This window comes from Agelaius phoeniceus, chromosome 2 (genome assembly GCF_051311805.1).
Source record: "Agelaius phoeniceus isolate bAgePho1 chromosome 2, bAgePho1.hap1, whole genome shotgun sequence".
NCBI classification, from domain to species: Eukaryota; Metazoa; Chordata; class Aves; order Passeriformes; family Icteridae; genus Agelaius; species Agelaius phoeniceus.
In genome coordinates, this window is record NC_135266.1 from 26,704,909 (window position 1) to 26,726,414 (window position 21,506).

General features: G+C 43.9%; 1 protein-coding gene across 1 annotated transcript in view; it reads right to left on the minus strand.

The window, feature by feature from the left end:
• The window catches only part of ADPRHL1 (ADP-ribosylhydrolase like 1), a 36,257-nt gene extending 16,296 nt beyond the window's left edge, over window positions 1–19,961 (minus strand). Inside the window, exons 1-6 of the mRNA XM_054654339.2 lie at window positions 19,748–19,961; window positions 15,812–15,976; window positions 10,676–10,801; window positions 7,983–8,123; window positions 4,822–4,949; window positions 996–1,128 (exon numbers count right to left, since the gene is read on the minus strand). Coding sequence (XP_054510314.2) covers window positions 996–1,128; window positions 4,822–4,949; window positions 7,983–8,123; window positions 10,676–10,801; window positions 15,812–15,976; window positions 19,748–19,961 — 907 coding nt within the window. The remainder of the gene's footprint in view (window positions 1–995; window positions 1,129–4,821; window positions 4,950–7,982; window positions 8,124–10,675; window positions 10,802–15,811; window positions 15,977–19,747) is intronic.
• Between the last annotated feature and the right edge of the window lie 1,545 nt (window positions 19,962–21,506).

Genomic DNA, 21,506 nt, shown 5'->3' on the forward strand with positions numbered 1-21,506 from the left:
AGGGAGTGTTCCACACGTATTCCAGCATATGCAGTGCTGTGGGGGTGTGTTGGGTCAGTCCTAAAGGCTAAGGATGCCTAAAGCAAGAGAGTGATGCCAAGGCAAGCACATGGAGGTGCCACTGTGGGGTGCACTCCTGGGCTGGGAGCTCACTTGGTTTGTTTGGGAAGATCTGCCCCAGCACAGCAGCTCTTGCAGGCAGCTAGCCATTGCTAAGAGCAAAGGAGGGAATAATAGTTCCAGGGGTGTCTACTGTACAACAAAGGTTCTGGACTGGAGAGTGTCTCTTCCTCTGCACAGCACAGTGCAGGCTCTAAAACACCCAGCCTTGCTGAGGAGCCCTGGTGCTCTGTGCATGCAGTGCCTGTGGGTTTGTGCCTGCCAGGGTCTGCAGTGGGGACTGTGGGCTCTCACCACGGTGTTGGGGCAGGTGAGAGACCCAGAGCCTCTGCAAAGGGCCCACCCCACAAAGGGAGGGAGTGGGTGATTCAGGCCTGGGGTCCTACCCCCCAGCTATGCTGGCCCTCCCAAAAGCCCAGCAAGATGCGTCTGCTAATGAGAAAGTTCCCTCTCACAAAGCTGTAGAAGTAGTTAATTGTGTACCTCCAAGTGCTGGGTTTTATTTGGCTAGCACTTGTTTGGGTGCTGTATTATTTTTCTCCCTAACTTGGTTTCATTACATGCAGCTAAAAGGTTGTTTGGCCAAAGGCGCCCATGTTCTGTCAGCATCTGTCAGCTCTTTAGAAAGCTGTACTGCACTTACTCCTCATGCACCTCTGGTGGAACCATGAATGTAGACGGAGCAGCATTTGAAAAGTGTTGTAAATGGCTTGTGTGGCAGCTGCTGCCAGAAGAATGGAGTTTAGAGGCTAAAACCAGAGGTGACAATGTCACAGACAGCATGGCAGGTTGGCCAACAGAGGCAGCTGACAGCCAGGGGGGCTCTATCCCGGCCCTGGCAAGGGAGCAGGGGTGGGAAGGACAGGGATCCTCACCTCCGTGGAACATGGAGCGGTTGCAGAGCTCTGTCCAGTCCCCCCCACAGCCCATCAGGGCGTCGTAGGCGATCATGGGGGCGTCGTGGCCTCGTCGTCCCCCCCGGCCTTCGGAGCTCCAGCGCCGGTAGGTCTGTGGAGACACAGCTCTGTCAGGGCAGGGCACTGGAGCTGCAGGCCTGAGGCATGGCCATGCCAGGCTGGCATTTCCCCTGCTGGGTGGAAATGGCTCCTGGGGCTGGGAAAGGGCAGCAGGGGCTGTGCTGTGGCTCCTCTGGTGCGGTGTGGGATGAGCCACAGTGGCAGCTCCAGCAGTCCTGGTGATGCCTGAGATGCCAGTATAAACCTGCACTCCAGCTTAAGGCACCGGGCCAAGAGGCTGGTTTAAGCAAGCCAGAAATGCCAAAAAGTAGATCAAGACATATTTCAAGTTCACATCCTAGAAATTCTTTGTCATATAAAAAAATTACAGTTGGTAAGGTCATACTTCATCAGTCCTCTTACTGCCTTTGGGAATATTCTCAACTCCTCTTGTCACATGTTTGCACATGTTTCAATTAGCCAAATTTTCACGGGGGGTGAAAATGTTCTGGTCCAGTAATTTCTTTAGGGCCTTAGTTTCAGACTATGTAATTTAAGCCCCTTTTTCTTGCCAAGCTGTGGAGGACAGAATGTAAGAAAATAAAGATAGTGCAGAAGGTAGTCTCACCCCTGAGGAGTTGCAGCTGTACTAATCACCAAAGATTAGGAACAGGCCTGCCCTTAATAGGCCACAGCTGTGTCCAATAAGAAGATGAGTGCTACAAAAGAGTGGGGTAGCTGGGTGAGGAGAGAGATGGAGTTTGTTGGTTGTGCTGTGAGGAGATGCCCATGAGAAATCACTGAGAAGGTATGGGAACTTTTGCACTAAGATGACAATGCCAAGCCTTTTCTCTCCTCTTCTAAAAGCAGTTGTTGAACAAAAGGGAAAATAATTTGCAAATGTAAGAAACAGTTCTTCCCCAGGAGAAGAAGACAGAAGAAAAGCTTCAAAACCAGTTTGGAGATTTGCAAAGGAAAATTGGATTTTCTCTAGAGCAGGTACCTCCAGCCCCAAATCCCAAAATTATCTCAACCCAAATTTATAGTTAAAAAATATTGTCCTATTGAGAAATGGGCATCTTTATTTCCTGAAGTTTAATTTGCATCATGGCAAGTTGGATGTTACTGGTTGTCTGGCTCTTGGCTTCTGCATCGTGTATGAAGGGTTGGCATTTCTCTCTATTCACTTTCACCTGACGTATTTCATACTTGGTTGAGATTTATCTATGCATACATCAAACATGGCAGAGTTGGACTGCAGCTTTACTCTATGTTCCTTTCCTTTTTTTTTCTTTCTTTTTTTGACAATTTAGAGAGATTATTTATGCCTTTATGCCATCCTCTGCCCCTTGCAAATTTCCAGCCTGATTGCTACAGTTTGGATGCTGGTGGAGCAGCACAGACAGACTTTCAATGCTACCAAAGGCAGGAGGGCTCAGTATGGAGGGGCTATTCTGGGTGTGCAGCCAGGCTGCTCAAGTGTCACCCCAGTTATTCCTGCTCATCCCTGACACTCTGCACACATCTGATGTCATTTCACCTTGCTGGAACAGCTTTATATTGCAGATAGCTGTCCTGGGACAGAACCTGGCAGGACTTAACTGCCCCAAGGCAGCACTTCCCAAACTGTTTCCTTCTCCTTTCGGCTCCAGCCCTGTGCTGTGGCACCAGCCCAGCTTCCCTTGGGTGGGCCAGCAAGGACCTAGGGCTTGGATGTGGTGTTAGCATGCACCCTCCTGCTGAAGGCACTGAGCTGCTGCCAAGCCCAGGAGGTAATTCACATCTCCCCTCCTTGCTGTCAACCCCTGCCACCAGTAATTACAGCTGCCTCTGATTTCCCCACCCTTCAGGAGCTGACCTCCTGCTGGCTAGTGCTCCATTTCCATTGTTTTTTTTCCCCTCCTTTCTGGGTTCTTTCTCACTGCTGGTTTAAGCAATTCCATCTTAAGGAAACAAGGTCCTTATATTCTAATTGTCCTGGATGACTTTGGTTTTGTTCCTCCCTTGTTTTTTGGCCTGTTGTGTCCATTACAGGAAAGTGAGTCAGGCCAGTATTTTGTTTGCAGAACCAGGGCTGATCCCATGTGTTGAGCAATATCTGCCCATTCAGTGTGTATCTAACATCTTCCAAAGGTGCATCACTGAAAAATTATATATACCAGTTAATAGGGAATGTGGCCTTTGCTGCTAAACATTTCAGGCTGTGATTTCTTTTTGGGAGGGAAATTGCCTTTGAAACATGCTTGGATCAATCCAAGCCACATTTGAGGGCTTCACTTTCACATACAGCTGGCAGAAACGTGCACCTGGCCAAGCAGAAACCTGCATGTGGTGATCTGTGGGCAAGGGTTGTGCCAGACACTGGTGCTCTGCATGTGGAAACACAACTGGCTGTATTCCCAAACACAAGGGGACAGCTAGTCTGGAGGGAAGGCAAAGGGAGGGCACTCCTGGGAAAAAGGCAGGCAGAACAGTTACCTTCTCCCCATCTCTTCTTTCCATAGCTGCTAGCATGCTAATAAAGTGTCTTGACTTCTGCCAGGCTATGATCTCTGCCTGATGGGGGAGTTTGAGGATCAAGCACCATTTTTCCTTTCTTGTTCATCAAAATACATAGCTCAGTAGGCTCTAAAATAGTTGGGCTAGGGTAACAAAGGTAAATTTTGCTTCTGCATTAGAAGTTCATACAGTTCCCTCTTGAAATGATCATGGGAAATTACTGTTTGTTTTAATCTCTCCTAAAGCTCTGTGGAGACTTCTGTAGTACTGGAAGGAATATAAAACTAGTAGCAAATTCATGGCACTGAATTAGTAAAATAAACCTGGAAAGGAATATTCTTTATATTTAGAGTGAGCAATTTCTTTTTATCAATCGTACTTCCATAGGCACCTTTCACTGCACAGATAATCACCTAAAAATACACAAAGTGGCTCGTAAGCATAGAACTATATTTACATAATCTGGAAAAAAGGGATTGATTTATGGCAAAAGGTGTCAAGGACCACATACTTATTGCTTAGCTGCTAAGTGGAGAGCTTTGGGGGGTGCCAGCCCATATCAGATAGCTGTAAACAGCAGGGAAGAAGACACATTATTTCTCTAGAGTTAAGAAGATATAGCCAGCAAAGAAAAGATCATGTACATTATAAAATAGTATCTCATGGAATGTGGTGAAACACCATCTCTCAAGACATTTAAAACTAGCTTGGCACAGCCTGGGTTGGCAGGGAATCAATCACTTGGGATGTCTGTCTTCTGCTTGAAGGACCAAAAAATCATAGACTGGTTTGGATTGGAAAAAACCTTTGAAGACACTGTGTTCCAATCCCCTGCCGTGAGCAGGGATACCCTCCACTAAACATGACCAAATCCAGCTTCTAATACCTGAGGGTATTTTTGTCAGACTCTGGCCACAGCTCCATTAGGCTTTAATGAGAGCTCCAGTTTGCCTTTTCCACCCTCAGATAGCCATGGCCTGTATTTTGTACCTGCTCAGGTACCAGACCATTAAGCCTGCCTCTCTGCACTGTGCAGCAAACCCAGGACTGGTGGTAACCTGTTTTTTTTAAGCTAACATGTACTGGAGTCCAGGATGAGAGTTGTTTTTTCTTTCTTAAAATTAAAAAAAAAAAAATTATAAAAAACCCAAATTCCTGACTACACTGTCATCAGTTGGAAAGGTCTCTTTGAAAATACCTCTGTTGGCTCAGAGCCATCCAAAGAACTTTTGGAAGTTGCAGTTACCTTTTCTCTCTCCTCTGCATCATAGTTGGCTGGAAAGACAGGTTGATTCTGATTTTCCTCATTGATTTCTCTCTCCTCCAAATAAAACTGCCACTTGGCTTCAAAGTAAAACCAGTGCTCTTGATATTCTGAAGGCAAAAGAAATTAATGATGTATTATTTCATTTCAAGAACATTTTCAGTTCTACTTTAACATATTTTAAGGATAGTGACAGTTCTGACTGACATGAAACCCCAGGTATTTTACAGTAATATACTGCATATATACTAAGTATGTATGGAGTGGGACTTCTAATTGAAAACAGAGGATGCAATGAAGAAAATACTTTCAGAATTTTGTGCTATTTTAATGCCATTTAATATATATCAAGATGAAATTTTACAAGAATTTACTGAAGAGTACTCCAAGGAGAAGATAAGAGTCACCAAAAAGAAAATAATCAATTCTTTGTCAGTTTTTATTCCTTTACTATGATTAAAGAATATCTAAAAATGCTTCCACATCCTAAATACAATTTGCCACCTACCTACCTCAGTTATCAATTTTTATTTGCATAAATTCTCCAGTATTTCTGTTCTATTTTCATCGTGTTTATTGTGTGATCATTCAGGAAAAAACAGATAGGAAAGTCCAAAATTCTCATTTGCATATTTTGTAATACATATCAAATGTAGCGAAGGGATGAATAATGCATACATCTGCTACATTAAAGCCTTTTTTAATAATCATATGTTTTTCTCCTCTTTTTCTGTCACTTTGGGGAGTGATCTCTAATCATGCTTAATGTTCTCCATGTAAATAAACTTATTAAATTTAGTGTATTTTTTAGGCAATGCTCTGGTTCACCCTTTATAAAAAGGCTTACAAAGGCAGCTAACTCAGCCACACTGGATTGTTAAGCAAATACACATGCACCTGCCTGCAGAACTGAGGCCTGAGGGAAACCCTGCCTGGCAAGCTGAGGGGGGGTCAGGAATTAGAGAACAGTGAGGTGGCCTGGAGGGCTGAGTGTGCCAAGGCAAACCAGCAATCTGGGATGGGACTATGGGTGCAAAATAAAATTTAACATTCCCACTTTTTCCCTGTCTCTCTCCTGCTTGGCTGTTCAGTGGTGTGTGCTGTAAGGGCTGAGAAGCACAACCAAACTATTCACTTGAAGGATGTAATCTGATATTGCTTCTTTTCACAGTGGTGACTCTCTTAGGCAATTAAGATCTTTAAGGGGCTTTTTTGTAAAAATCCAAGCTGCTTTGTAGGACTTGACACTTTTACAAAAGTTGTCAGCTGCCAGTGCCCCAGCCCCAGACAGTGATGAGCATTCAACCACGTGCCTGAGACACCTGGAAATGTCCAGCTGCCCTTTTTCTGAGTCTATGACCCAGCTTGGCCTCATTCCATTCACTAGAACCCTAAAAAGGGGAGGTGTTTACAAAAACAGAGTGAAAGGGCATTTACAGCCATCAGGCCAAGGAGAGCATCTAGATGTATTTATGGCATCTAGAGCAAAACAAATGTAAGCAAAGCAAATGTAAACTATCAACACCCAGTACAGCAGCTAGTTATAACAGTTTTTAGAAATGTGAGTGACCTGACCTCTTTCTTTTTTGTTGGCTTTTTGTTTGTTTGTTTCTGGGTGTTTTTCCCCTAATTCCCCCATAAAAATAAATAGAAATGCCTCAAAACTGAATGTTTTCTATGTAGCACCTTAACAAGAAAGGTGCTTGTTCCAGAGTTTCAGAAATAAAGGGATCAAGCAGGTGAAGGAGATTTCTGTTGGGTGGATCTGTAGCATGGTCAGAATCCCATGGCACTAACCCTAGCAAGGATCTGCACCATCCCTTGAGCCCAGCTGAGGTGATGGTCACATTCAGGTCCATGGAAGCATCTGGCCAGTAATTGCAACTGGATATCAGAGAGGGGTGTAGAGTCGAACTCTGTGACACGGATAACGAACTCTCTGTTTGATAAGATAGCTAAAATAGGATTTTCTAAAACTGGAGAACTCTGGCAGGATTTCTTTGCAGCACATCTCAGCAGCCAAGGAGCTTAACTTTAATGCAGGACACTTTTCCCATTACCAAAATAGGATGAAGCTCAACAATACGGGCACTGGCTGGAGGGCATGCCTCAGGAGCCCAGCACACATACTTCCACACGAGGGGTCCTGCTCCAGTGGAGTGACAGGGACCTGCTGCAAAGCCACTCAGAGAGAAGCTTGATCACATTAATCCTGCACCTGCTCCTCATGGGTCTCTGCTAAAAAAATCCTGGTGTGCAATGAGGCACAGATGAAAATGCAGGGTCTTTCAGAAAGCCTTCCCAGGGCTCCTTTCAGATTTTAAAGCAGCAGCTTTTCTTCAGGGGTAAATTTTAATTTCTGAGTCTTCTTGAGTAGAGATTTCTATAGAATTCAGTCTTTCTCAACAGCTGTCCCTTAATCTCTTACCTTGATGTTTCCATGTAATGATACTCATCTGTCCACAGCAGGTCTCACCATTACAAACATCATTTCCCGGCAAGGGGGGACTAAAGTACCTTTGCCCCAAAGACCACATGCATAGCAATAAAAAAGTAGTAGTATCAAGTTCAGGAGTTGGGTGACAGTTGTTTAAAACAAGGATATGACAGGTTGTATCTTAAATATTTATTCAGAAAAGCAACAAGTCAAATCTGAATTGTGGTCAAAAGCTCACTCCTGGTCAGGAGGCATCTGCAGGTGAAATTTTCCTGGCAGGATGAGGAGTGTCAGAGGTTTTCTTTAAGGAAGATGTTGAACTGCACTAATTGATGGAAAGCAGCTGAATAATTAATCTCAGCAGTCAGTTTGCCTAATGACCTGCTAAATATAATTTCCTTCCTCCCCCCTTCCCAGCAATCTCTGAAGATTCCCTAAAAATAAAACTGTGCAGTAGAGCATGGTCATTGCTGTTTTGCTTTGTATTTTTGCCACCAATACACCAGGCAACTAACTGGTGGTAGAAGAAGGTGGCACCACCTGTGAAGAGCTTACTTCTCTGAGCAGAGAAAGCAGGAGGACAACCTCTGGAGGGAGGAGAGGGGGGAAAGCAGTAAGGTGTAAAGACTAGGGAGTGACATTTCCTCAGTGCCTTTCCAGCTAAAGATAGCTTTAAGAAAATAAACATTTGATCCAGACTCGGTACCTGCCATGTGACGAATGGTCTTCTTACAGTATTCTTCAGCCATGGGGACAACCTTCATCATCTCTCTGCCCCACTGAGCAAGGGGTTTCCCTTGTATTGCGTATGCCACAAAGAGAGCTGTGCAAAGGGACCCGAGGAAACCTGGAATTCATAAATAACGAGGATTACCAGTGTGCATCTGTGCTGGTACCATCCTTTTTGTCCTTGTTTTTCCTCTTACAATTGCCAGTGGAATGCCTTGTGGCTGTCAGGTAGATTAACAAATGTACACAACCCATCTCTGCCTGTTTGCAGCCTGACTTGTGGCATGTTGAGATTATTGGCTAATGAGTGCTGCCCCTTGGTTTGCGACTTATCTTACATGGAAGGGAGCTTCTGTTCTCAGTAGTGTAATGTGATAGAAATTGAGGTAGGGGTCAAAAATAAACATCATCTACCAATGGGATACTGAAAATCTTCTAATTGAAGTCACATGAAATAATTGACTTGTACAAAGTGATTCAATTACAGGCTATATCAACTTGTTTACAGCATCATCCAGTCAAAGAGTGGTGGTTGCTAGATCTAACACTATTTCTGGCTCATTTGACTCTAAGGGAACAAACTCATGTCCCCTTAGAAGAAAGAAGAAATTTTGCAAGAAAGACATGCTGGTCTTCTACTTTGGTTACAAATATTTCAACATTTTAAATATTACAAATATTATAACTGTTGATGGGCACTCAACACTTCCATGACACCAGAAACAGTCAGCTCATTTCTTGTATTTGCTTGTCCTCTTGGCATTCTGGCAAGGGCAAAAAACCAACCTGGTGCAGTGTGCAAAAGAAGCTGAAGAAAACCAGTCAGTCATCTAAATAAGTCCTAGCTGAGTAAAATTTGATGCAGGTGCTTCTCTTGGTGCATGGGTCCAAAAGCGTTCACTCATGCATAGAGGTAATCATAAATTTTGTGTGTTTTGCTGAAGGTAAAACAAAATTATCTTAGGAGGTGACAAGCCCAGATGAGGTGATTACTAATTTCCTCTGCCACAAGACTTGCAATGCTGGGTCAGGCCCAAGGCACATCCAACCTGAGTCCCATAGATGTTCTCATAAAGAATAACAGCCCATGTAGACCCAGCCCAAAGGGTCTCACAGGTAGACAGCATCTAGCCCAGATGCCACAAAGATCTGAAGATCTTTGAGGGCCACATTTACTGTGAAGGTGGCAGCAGAGGGTTTAGAGTGTAAACCAAAGGACTAGCAGGGGGCAGTGACAGCTCGCTCAGAGGATGGCAGAGGCTGGGGTGTGCCCTGAAGGTGTCCAGGGGCTGGCAGTCTCCTCCTGCCCCCTCCCCAGGCTGCACACCCCCTGTTGCTGTCACCCTGCTCATGGCAGCCCTCACACAGCCTGCTGCTCCTCTCTGGGGAAGAAGGCACACCTGCCCAAGGCGTCTGCCTCTGTAGGACAGGGGGAACCCCAGACTGAAGTGGTTTGGTTTCTCCATTCCCCTGAGCAACCAGGCTAGTTTTAGGGGCCATTCTAATTACACAGCTTGTTTGATTTTGACAAGACAGCCTCTTTGCCTGGTCTCCTTTGACCCCAGGCATACCCATGGACTTTGCAGCTGCCTGTAGCAGCAAGGTCTGAGGCTTCTTTGTGCATAACATGGGCAAGTATTTCCTTTGTCTTCATGTTTCAGCCCCAACTGACACATTGGTTGGGTTTTCTGAATCTGAGTTATGAGGATAATAATTGGCATTTCCCTGACACGTTTCAGGATGGCAGTGAAGTGCATGTGGCCCTTCCACCCCTCTCCTTTCTGTCTTCCTGCTGTACTACTTGTTTCTTTTGCCAGCTGAAAACTCTTTCTGGATGTAATTTCTCATTGTATGGAAGGTGTCTGACAATGCTGACGTTTTCTGGGTCTCATAAGCCCTTTCTGATGTGATGGACACAGACTACAAGCAGTCTTATGGCTGCTAATTCACCACAGACTTTACATGCCAGCCTAATTTTCTGCTTTGTTTTGAATGATTTTCCTTAATTTTATGGCATCCTGATGTCTTTTCTGACTGCTTCATAGCACTGAGTGTGTTGAACATGTCATCATTCATTATGGTTTTATTTATTGTTGTTTAAAACAGACAAAATGAATACGTGTTTACATCGCATAAAATTATCAAAATGACAGACCTGAATATTAAAAACAACATTAAATCTGCTTATTTAGGCTTTGTTTAGAAAATGTTCCAGATTGTATCCTAAAATATATGGAGTTGAGTTTTTTTGGCTTACTACCTTTACCTACAGTGATTGGATATGACAAAACCTGCCAAGAGAAAAATGTTGTTATCCCCTGAACCATAAATTTGCATGATAACAGTGAGTCATCTAGATATTCATGAATCCTAAAATTTGATCAGGGCAGCTAACATGAATATGCTTTGGACAAGGCAGATTATGTATGCATATTGGGATTTTAGTAGAGAAAACAACTCTGCTTGAGGATGCTGTCACCATAATATACAAGCAAATATATAAGCCTATATAAGTAATATACACATGTATGTATCAACCAAGCAAAGTTCAAACTGAGGCCTTGAAACCTGCAAAGGAGAAGTGGGTTAACCAGGGGAGTTCACAGGAGCCATGTTAGTCCCTGCAGAAGAGCAGAGCTGCCTTAGGGGATGTCAGAGTGCAGGCATTACCTGTAGGATGGTTGTGAGTCATTCGTCCACACTCAATGCTCACTTCAATGAGTGACTCCAGCCTTTCTGGCTTCCAGTATCGCATCCCTAAACACATGGCTTTTGTGGAGGCTCCAAATCCAGAACCTAGAGCAAAAGGATAACACCATGCATTTAAAAGGAGACTGATCTCACACAATTATGTTGATAAAATGTGAGACAAGCACACTTAATTAATTCAGCTCATGTGTGGGAAGGGAACTCCTCCGGGAATGGGAAATTACCATGCAAAATGAGTTACAAGTTTGGAAAATTTCTTGTGAGGAATTTTGCTCCTACATAGTCATTCTGGTTTTACAGGAATATTCCAGTATAATCAAGTGCTGTGAAGACCACAGTGGGCTCAGAAAGCCGTGTGCTCTTTTTGTTCACAGGACTTGTTTGACTCATCCCATCTTCACTCATTTTTGGCTGACTCTCCTGTTTTGCTTGCTCCGGGTACCCACACCAGAAACAGAACTTTGAGAAACAGATACATTTCCACACACCCTTATTTTATAGTTGTAAACACACAATTAAAACACTTTATATGAGCTTCACAGTTCACCTTTCAATTTTAATGCATATTTCATCCTGGAGAGCCTCACCAGTTTCTGCTACATACAAAAATAATGTGTCCAAAAGAAACTAAAGGCTACTGAGCCAAATCCTACAAAGTTAGGCAATGTCAGAACTGAAGTTTCCCATGTAACCTCAAATTAGTGCTTGTTGTGTGACAGCCTACACTTACCAAGCTTAGTCTTGGGAACCTCCACCCCTGTGTAGCACAGAATTTGTTTATTGAAGAGCTAATTCAGAATTTCTTTTAATCCTTAGCACTGAATGTGTGATCCCAGGTGTTCGACTTTTAAACACTTCATTGAATGGAGTTAAACTTCCTAATGAGTTTCTCTGCAGTACTTATCACAGTAATTTTAGGATCCCAGAGAAGTTTAATGAGCTTATCTTCACCAGGCACCAGTGAGGTGATTATCTCCTCTTTGCAGCTGGTGAGCCAATGCCCAAAAAAGCATTAACTCATTGCAGGCAACCACCCTGAGATGGATAGGCTTCTATTTTTCAAGGTACTTGGCATTTTTCAGCACTGTCTTTGCTCAATCACACTTCCCAGTGACCTTGGGAATAGCTGAGAGCAATCAGCATTTCTCTTCTAGGTTCCTGGAAGATAAGGGGGATATTTATGCCAGCTAATTTTAGCTTATGTGAACCTGCATTAGGAGCCCAATCTCCTTGTCCTTCCCAGACAGGCAGCATGGAGAAAGGCAGTATGTCCATTTGTGTGTATGATGGCATAGCAGGAGCAGCTCGGGGGCCAGAGTGAATTGAAGCAGGAGATGCCAAGGAGCCAGGGTCACAGCTTTCAGTCACTTATCTGCAAAAGGGCCCTCAGCTGCTCCACTGGGCTTTGTCTGCTGCGACAGCAAAGCACCAGGGGCTCTTTTGGAACACCTCTTGCCATCAAGTCTCATGCCAAGTGGCTCCAGCTCCAACGTCCTAAGAGTATGAGTGTGATCCAAGTGGAGTAGTGGGGGTGGCAGTGAGATCTACTTCAAACCAAGCTGAAGCCTGAGCCAAACTAACATAAACCACCTACTGGCATTTCCAGGTGCAATATCTGAATTTCCCTCTTGGGAAAAAAGTTCTTCCTCTTCCCTAGAGCAGCTCTCCAGGAGCAGATAAAACTGTCTGCCTAGCCCACAGATCACATGGAAACCACAAGGAAGAGTCAGGAAGGAAATCCAGTCTTCCAGGGCACCACTCAACTGGGAGAAATATCTCCTGCTTGCAAGACCAAACTCTTCATTAAATCATCTGCCCCCACAGAGTAGCAGATGAGAGCGTTCACTGTGCAGACCTGGTTTCTCCAATGGACACAGTCCATGCTGGTTTTCCAAGAGGGGAGGCTCTTGCACTGCACAAAGCTGCTAATAAATAACATCTCTCAGTATACTGAAGTGGAAGATGTACTACTGTAATCTGACTGCTGGTCTGGAGGAGCTTGTCTTTGCCACTTCATTGCCTTCCTACAGTCTGGGAAGTTCCATTAAAACCTTCGGCAGAATTAGACAAGTAAACTTGGTAACAAAAAAATTCCATCACATGGAGTAGCATTAAACCCAGACAGAGCTTCAGGGGATGAAATCCCATGTCTCACATCTACCATTTGAACTAAGGACACAAGCCACAGTAAGACAAGTCCAAGCAACAAGGGTGACACATGTGACAATGTAAAGGACTGTCCTCCATTATCAGACCAAAGGTCAAGCCAGCTCATCATGTCTGACAGTGAAGAGGATACTCCAGAAAGAGTGAAAGTCACATTATCTCCTTGTACTAACTAAGCTGCTGACAATTTGTCTCCCTGATCCAGGAGGCAGCTGGTTATTCATCTTTCTGCTTAAAAACCCTTGAAGGATTTCCCCTGAGTGAATTTGCCCAGCTCATTTTTGAACTCACATGAACTGTAGCATTTGCAAATTGGCATTGGAAAATAGTTATGCAGCTTATGTAGGTGTTGTGTGAAGTCCTTTTTTTTTGTCTTGCTTTGAGCTCATGACCTCCAAGTTTCATTAGAAGTCCCTAGTTGCTGTCCTGGAGGAGACAGTGAATTTTTGCTGTACCTATCCATGTTTCCCAGTCATTTCCCTTTTCATTCATGCACTACATTATTCTTTTTTAGTATGTCATACCTCAGTGTGATTTTCTTCACTCAACACCTGTAGAATAGCAAAGATTAGGGGTAATGGATGCTAAGCCCTGAAGAGGATATGCCTTTTGTGACTACAGATCATTCTGCATGAAAACTTAGAGCCCAGCATCTTTATCTCCTGTGCATCTGCAGCTTAATCTTCTCTTCAACTTTCCCCTTACTTTCCTCATTTTTCCTCACACTTTTCCCTCATGCTCCTCTGCCAATACCACCTGCAAAAAGTTCTCAAATGTTTCTAGGAGGCCCAGAAGTTGCTTCCACAGCTGCAAATAAAGACCTGCTTGGATGCTGCAGGATTTCGGCCTGAAATGCACATGATTCAGGTAGAGCCCAGCTATTTGGCCCACCATTTGACTGGCCTCTTGCAGTCACTCCAAAAACAAATATCCGCCTCAGGGGGTACTACCTTATTTAAATTTTGGTTCCAGTTCTATAACATCAGTGATTCTCTTCTGAAGAATTTGAAGCTTTGGCACTGGGTCAAAACATTCTTACTGTGTCTCAGAAACAGCAGACTCACCTGCATCAAAACTTTAAACAAATACTGACAGACAAACAGAGGTAAACACTTAATGGAGAGAATTTGAGCATTGTGCTTATCATGTTGTAAATTGTAAACAAGCTCTTAAAATGGAAGGTGTTAGACAATCTTGGGCAGGTTTCTGGTGGTCACAGGAATCTCATCAGCCTCTAACATAACCCAGGTATCTCCGTAGTGAGTGTGGCAACAAGCATGACATGAGGTGACAGAGACACATAGGACAATTTGATTTAGGGATTCAGTGTACTGACTAAACCCACAAGAATTTGAGCAGAGAAGCATCCATAAGCAATGCAAAATTACCTAAGATAAGCCCATGAATGCTGGCACATGAATTCTTGCTGGAAGCAAGATAGAATGCCCACAGCAAATCAGCCTTTTGGTTCCAGCCCATCCAAAATATAGTCTGACTGCTAGGCATTCAATCCCAGGCATTCAATGCCTGTGACATGTTTTTGCCTCAAGAATTTTGTGCAAATTCAATTAAAAGTTAATTATGTCCATAGCACTGTTGGACCCCATAGAAGACAGAACATCTGCACTTCAGGTTCTTCTGCTCTCAGGGTGAAAAAAAGGCTTCCTGAAATGTTCTGAATGCTTATTTGTCAGAACAGATGGAGAAGGTGGCTTTTAGCTGCCATATCTCAACGAAGGAATTAATTTTAGATTCTTCTAGCCCAGAGTATCCCCAAAGCAGATAGTCCATGGAAAGCTGAGGAGGAGGAAGGCTGAAAGAAGAGTGGTGGCTCCAACACTGCAGTGAGACAGGCAACAGCCATACTCAACTGTTTGTTGAACAATGTTAAGAGCTACTTGGGGCCAACAGCAGCTCCCACAATTATTTTCCCCAAATTTTATCCACTGTCAGTCACAAAACACACGACAACTGCCAAAGGGGCACTTTCTCAGATCTGGCTGGCTGATAGCAGAGTGGGAAGAATACATCCTTTTCACTCCCAGCAGCTGTTGAGAGGAGCAGGGGACAAGTGAGAGATACCTTTTTGTCAGAGAAAACTGGCTGCAGAGACCCAGAAATAGCCATGGCATTGTGCCACCAGGTCTTTGCCATGGTGTTGCATCAATATGCAGTTCTGTGGAGGCTGTGTGCTCTGCAGTGGCTGAGTGTCACACCACGGACACAGTCACTATGGGTGTGAGCTGACACAGTTTTTGGCTGTCTGGGTTCTCCATCTCTGATAATGGGGTGTCTCTACAGGATGAATTGCACTGTGTGTATATGTGTATACACAGGGCTGAGTGCACGTTATTTAACTTGAAGTAGAAATTTTATTCATTGTAGAAGTAAATGATCATAAAGGGAAAGAAAGATATGGACAGGCATAGGTAAACCAGGGTAGGAATATTAGGGACTATCAATAAAACAATTATCGTTGTTAGCAGGGCATCCAAATGGAGAAAAGTCTCTGCTTTCCCTCCAGTGAATGTGTTGGTGCTTAGAGTAATTTATAGGCTTGGCATATTGTTTCAGATCTGGTTTCACTGAAAAGATCCAAGTCTACAAATGTTTAAAGGAAAAATGGCAGAAAATATTTCTTAAAATAACCATTAAACTGAAGGACAAAGATCTGGACCCTGAGGCACAGAGCCAAGGACAAAGTCTCTTTAAATAGATGTTAAAGAGGGAAGAGTTTGCTTACAAGAGGACACAGTGACCTACAGAAGGAATTCTTGGCAGATCTCTTGTCATCCTCAGGCGAGCATGGAAACGTTTCAGGGGTAGTGGCCTTTGATGTCAGGGGGAAAGGAAACAATTTCCATATAGCCACAAACACAGAGAGCGTGCACTATTCCAGCCAGGCCCTCTACAAGGACAGTGGTACCGTACCCTTTTCATTGAAGGGTGTGTGCCAGGCCAGGAGGTGGTTGTCTGGCTTTAGCTCCCTGCAGCCTTCAATGGTGGCGGGGTCCGGCCGCCTGCCCGAGAGCTTCTCCACAGCATCCACGTAGCGCTTCACCAGCTCCCGGTACAGGTCTTCCAAACACCAGTAATCTGCCCAGAGGAGGGAAGAGAAGGTTCTTGTTTGAAGGCAGAGGAGCAAACAGACATGTAAGCAAGCTTACTGTGCATTTGAGAAATATTCCTGTTTCCACTTCCAATATACTGAGTCATGTTTCTGGTGCCACTGTCACATTTTTACACAACATGACAGCGGGCTGGAGGGAGAATGGTCTTGACTCTCTGCTCTCATCTTTCTCTCCTTTTCTTTCCATGTTTAATTCCTTCACTGGCATGGTGAAGCACTCTGTTAATCAGCAGTAGCTGCTGAGAGCCTTTATTTAAGCTCTGTGGTGTGAAGTCATTACAGAGCTGATCAACTGTCAGGTGACAGCGTGGCTGCCATGGGGTCTGGGTAAAGCCAGCTGTGCCTGGCTCAGCCCCTGCCCCTACAGATGTGAATCCAACTTAAAAATTAAAGCCTTATTTTTTTTTAATTACCACATTACAGAATCACTGTAAGATATACGTATGACTAGATAAAAAAACAAAGTGCAACTTCCTTTTATTAATCTGTATGTTATATGTATTTTGTGTAAAATTTTTAGGTCTTTCAGGGCTCTGCAGGGCTCCAAATATCTTATAGTATCATGAACAGTGAGGTTTTTAAAAAAATACTATAAAAATCAGTAAGAGTAGCAAATCTCAACTGCCTGAAGGTGGTTTCCAGCACATAAATTTCTCTCTGTAATAAGTTCACTAACAACATCAGTTTATAGATTATATTTACAAAGTCCTACAGTCTTGCCTAAGGAGGAACCTTCCTTCTGTTAAACACTGACTGTTCCTTCAGTATTGCTGCTTCTCTCAGCTGATGTTGTCTGTTGTTGGTCTTGAATCCTGCCCTTGACTCATGCCAAGGAAAACCTTCCACTGGCATCTATTACAGCTGTGCCATTAGTGGGAACAGAGGCCAAAGGAATTTATCCACTTATATATATTTCTGCATACTTAGAGAAACCCCATTTAATACTTGGTTAGTTGCACAGGTTGAATGACACAGCAGGGGAAGTTCTAAAATTATCTTCATTTTGACAGAGATGGTGAATTCTGGAAATCCACAATTTAACTTAGGAGAAAGTTTGGAGTCCCAGAAGCAAGAGGCATTCTGAAGTACGTTTTGGAGGCAGGCAGCAAAGAAGATGAAGGGTAGTACAAAGATTCCTCTTCTTTCACATGAAATAATTCCCTACCAGTTACACTGGCCATCCCACATAAGATCCCTGAAGAAACAAGACACTTTCAAGCTGCCAGCTCTTTCCAGATTTAGGAGTCAGGTGTCACAGTTTATCCAGATGGGAGGCAGGAGCAGAGTTTACTGCCTGGCAGTAACTCCTGCAGAAACCTTGTCCCCAGAGCACAGAGTCCCTGTGGTCCAGCACATCCAGGCTGTTCAAGCCCACCATGGCTCCCTATGACTGGAGCCAGATTGCTGTCTCAGCCATCAATAGGACAGGTTCTTTCTTTAGAAATCAACTCTTTTTTTTTTTTTTTTTAACCCATGTGTAAGCAAGAGAGGAAAACCTCAATGCTTTTGTTGTTACAGAGATAGTTTCCCTATGTTTGATGATGCTGTCCATGTTCCTCCCTTATAGGACAGGACAGACTCCTCCTGGGAGCAGATGTTGTATCTGTCTTTCATTGTCAGATCAGCCTTTTAGTCAGGGCACAGGGTGGATTTGGGGAGCAGCAGCTCAGTCTGCAGCAGTGCCCCCAGCCCAGGCTGCTTGTGGCCATTCCTCTCCTGGGCTGTTCTCCTGGGATGTTCTCCGTGCAGCTGCCAAAGCACTGGCCAAAATCCCTTCCCCAGGTGAGAACTGCCTTTGTCTCTAACACGAGCCTGCCCCTTGGCTGCTGCCTCAGCTCAGGCTGGGAGCTCTCTGAGGGCAGTGCCCTGACAATGACAGCAGAACTTCATGGCTTTGAGCTGTGGGCAAGTTTGGCCCAGCCTACAAATATCCTGCAACTGCAGGTGAGTGTCTGGGGAATGCTGTGGCCAGCAGGCAGCCAGGAGGCAAACAGGATGTGCAGGGAGCAGGGCAGGGAACGACAGAGATATTTATATTGCTTATTTCCCTGCCTTTTTTTTTTTTTTTTTTAATCTGTAGGGGCAGGTCCCTGGGGCTGGTGGCAGGTGCCTTCAGCCTCAGAGATGTTCACATTCTTCAGCTTCACTCTGTTGACGTGGGTGATTTGGCACCTAGGCTAGGCCATGAGCAAGCCATGGGGCTTTTTCACATTCCCCATGACAGGAGGAGACACTGCTGTGGGCAGGAGAGGTTCTTGTTTCCCTTGTGGGAATCAGGGAGAAGGACTTGGTTTATCCCACTCACCAATGTTGCTCTGAAATGAAGATTTTTTTCTAAAATTCCCTATTCCATCTTGCTGTTTCCTCTCCAGCCCATGAAAGCACCTTTTTATAATGTTTGTCTGACCAGGTGAAAGAAATGAGAGTGTAGGATAAACACAGTCAATGGAAAAAGTAGTTTAAACTTTTTTCTTTAGAGCAATTTACAGGCTGCTATACTTAAGAAAAGAATTATTGTTTTACTGTTGTTCTAACTGACTTGATTACCCAGAAGTTATGATTTTAGAGGGTTCAATAAGCAAGAAACATATGATATGTATTTAATCATAGCCTATATTCAGAAATATGCTAGTCATCTTTTTTCTTGATAGGCTGACATCTTACTCTTATCTTTAGTGTATTAGCTACCCCTTAAACCATTGGTTAGCTAATAGCCAAGTATGAAGTGTCCTACACACTCTTCAACTGATCTCTACCTACTAAATTTAGAGCAGATTGGAGGCAGGCAGATAAAGGAGTGAAACACTAGCACAAAGGAAACCTCATTGATGTGAAGGATACTCTGCTACATTGGGAGCTTCTGCTACTGGTAGTTATCCAGTGTTATGAGTTTTGAGAAAAATCAGGAATGCTTTTACAGAGATTTAAGAAAAATTGAATCATTCTGAAGAGGCAAAATACTGTTGAGAGGTCACTGTCTTCTGGTGTACTTTCTATGATCTTGCCAGTCTCAGAAAGCTCTACTTTGATGGGTAAGGTGTCAATACAAACACTTCTCATCTTAAAAAGACTACCCCCATCTTAAGAAAAAAACACATGTTCTCTCTCAAACCATAGTGATTTTAGAAGACATCTTAATAACTTCCATTATTCTGACAGATTTAATCATAAATACAGTGTGTTAGGATACTTTTTGGACTAAAGACATGGAGCTCTCCTTATAAAACAAATAGTTTTTTGCAGATGCAACCCTTTTTTTGAGGGGCAGCAAAGAGGAGGCAGCACTAGTGCTTTTAGCCTGAAAGAGGTAATAAGGTAACTCTACTCCAGCCTGGACACAAACATGTGAAAAATGCACTCAGAAGAATTCTTATCTGTTACAGAAGACTCTCTAGTGGCTATAGTATTCCCTGATGTACTCCAGCATACAGATAATCTACTTGGCAATTATTTTGTTATGCTGCACATGTGATATTTTAGTCTTTAACCAACTGTATATCTCTAGGGAAAATACAGGAAGAGCCCCTCCACGCTCCAGAAATCAAGATCCCCCAGTCTGTGAGAGGGTCACAGGATTGTGCTCATGGAGCAGCCAAGCTAATGCACACCATCATTAACAAAAGCAGCATTTCTGACACTCTTTCTCATGATCTCCCCAGCAATCAGGCTTATTCTAAGAAATGCAGCAGCTCCACAGCTCCTCTGCAGCCCGTGGCCGCTGTTCCCGCCGTACCTACCTGTGATGACAGCCTCAGCTGTAGCCATGTGCATGAGCGTGTTGTCACTTACTGGCCACTTGTCAGGAGACAGCACCAGGTTCTCGAGCCCTCCGATTTCCTTCAGCTCCTGCTGGATTTTTGCTCCTAAGGCATTGTTTTCACGGGAGAAATTGCGATAACCGAGAGCATCCCCTACCCCAGCCAGAACAAGTGCAGCCTTAAATTTATCCATGCCCAAGGCACTTTCCACTTTCCTTTTGCTCGAGACAGCCACCGAATCTCGATCTTCCTTTGTTCCTTTGCCTTCTACTCAGCTTCCCCGACACTTTATATCAGCCATTGTGTCACACCAAGAGCTCTCTCTATAAGGCAAGGACTTCCTTTTCTGGCTCTGCAGATGCCATCTCTTGTCTGGGACCCGACAGAGAGGAAATATTTCATAACCCAGGGATTTTGCAGGGGCTTCGTTCAATGAAACTGTAAGAGCAGACCTGCAAAAGCCTCGTTTCTGCAACCCAGCTTAAAGCAAGCCAGGAGATCCTTAGCCCTACCCTGCCAAAGTAACTCTACACCCAGAAAAACAGATGCCTCCACAGGGGTGCTCATTTATTCAACAACTTGTAAATTAATATTTTTTCTTCTGCCCATTTCTGATACGCTGAAGTCAGCCTCCCTCTCAGGGACCAGTCAGAAGTAAAGGCCATTATAAAAGCAGTCTTCCAGGCTCTGCACAATCTAGAAGGAGGGATTAAGCAGTAAGAAATGAAGTGAAATGCAGATAACCTCTCCCATTTCTAATTACACCCTATGGCGATATTTTGTTAACAGCTTTCTTGTTCTGTTCACCTAGTACAAGAATGTTCTGCTAATTCACTGCACCCCTGGATAAACACTGAGCAAAACAACAACTTCAATTCCATGCCTCTTACTCCCTGGCAAAGAGTGACTTTTTCCTAAAGCTGAGGTCAGTCCACACTTCGACTCTGGAAGGAAACTATTTTCAAAGATGTATTGAAGTGGCATCCTGTGAGTCTAATAAAATCCTAAAGACTCACAAATTACTACTCCATTACAGACAGAAATAGAAATGTAAGTATAAACATAGAGAGGTAAACAGAAAGCATTGATTGACTTGACTGTAATTTTGATAACTGATACCAGGGGAAAGGTCTTTGTTTTCTGTGATCTTTTCCAGAGGGCAGTACTGGTTGCTATTCAGATGGAAAAGGCCAGCAATATAAGGGATGCATCATCCTGCACCCAAAGCAACAAGTTAATAAGCAATTAGTTAATCACAGTCTGAGTTATTGACCTGTGTAGAAATATCTCTGTACTTAATGGATTTTCATGACACAGAGAAGCATTGCCATGCCTACTCTACATTAGAAGAAATAAAGTGTCCAAATGGTGAAAGTAGCTTCTGTTAGTGCCCTCTTGTTCTAAAGATGGGGATTGGTTAACAGAAGTGCTGAAAAGGACACTGAGAGTGTGTTTTCATTGCTAGAAAGTCACAGTGCCGTGCTGAAAAAGCAAAAAAAAATTTAAAAAACGAGAAAAAGAGGACAATTATGCCTTAGGGACCAGAAGATAGGCAGGGACAAGTATCAGTGGGGCATGGCCAGCCTGCTCTAGGGCTGGCTTGCCACAAGTGGTGGATGCCAGCCCTGTGGGGGGGCAGGGGGAACAAGCCTCATGTCCCACAACCAGGACATTTACACAACACAGAGGTAATCTTAGAGCCACCCCTGCTCTGCAGGTTGCCACACGTTCCACGTGT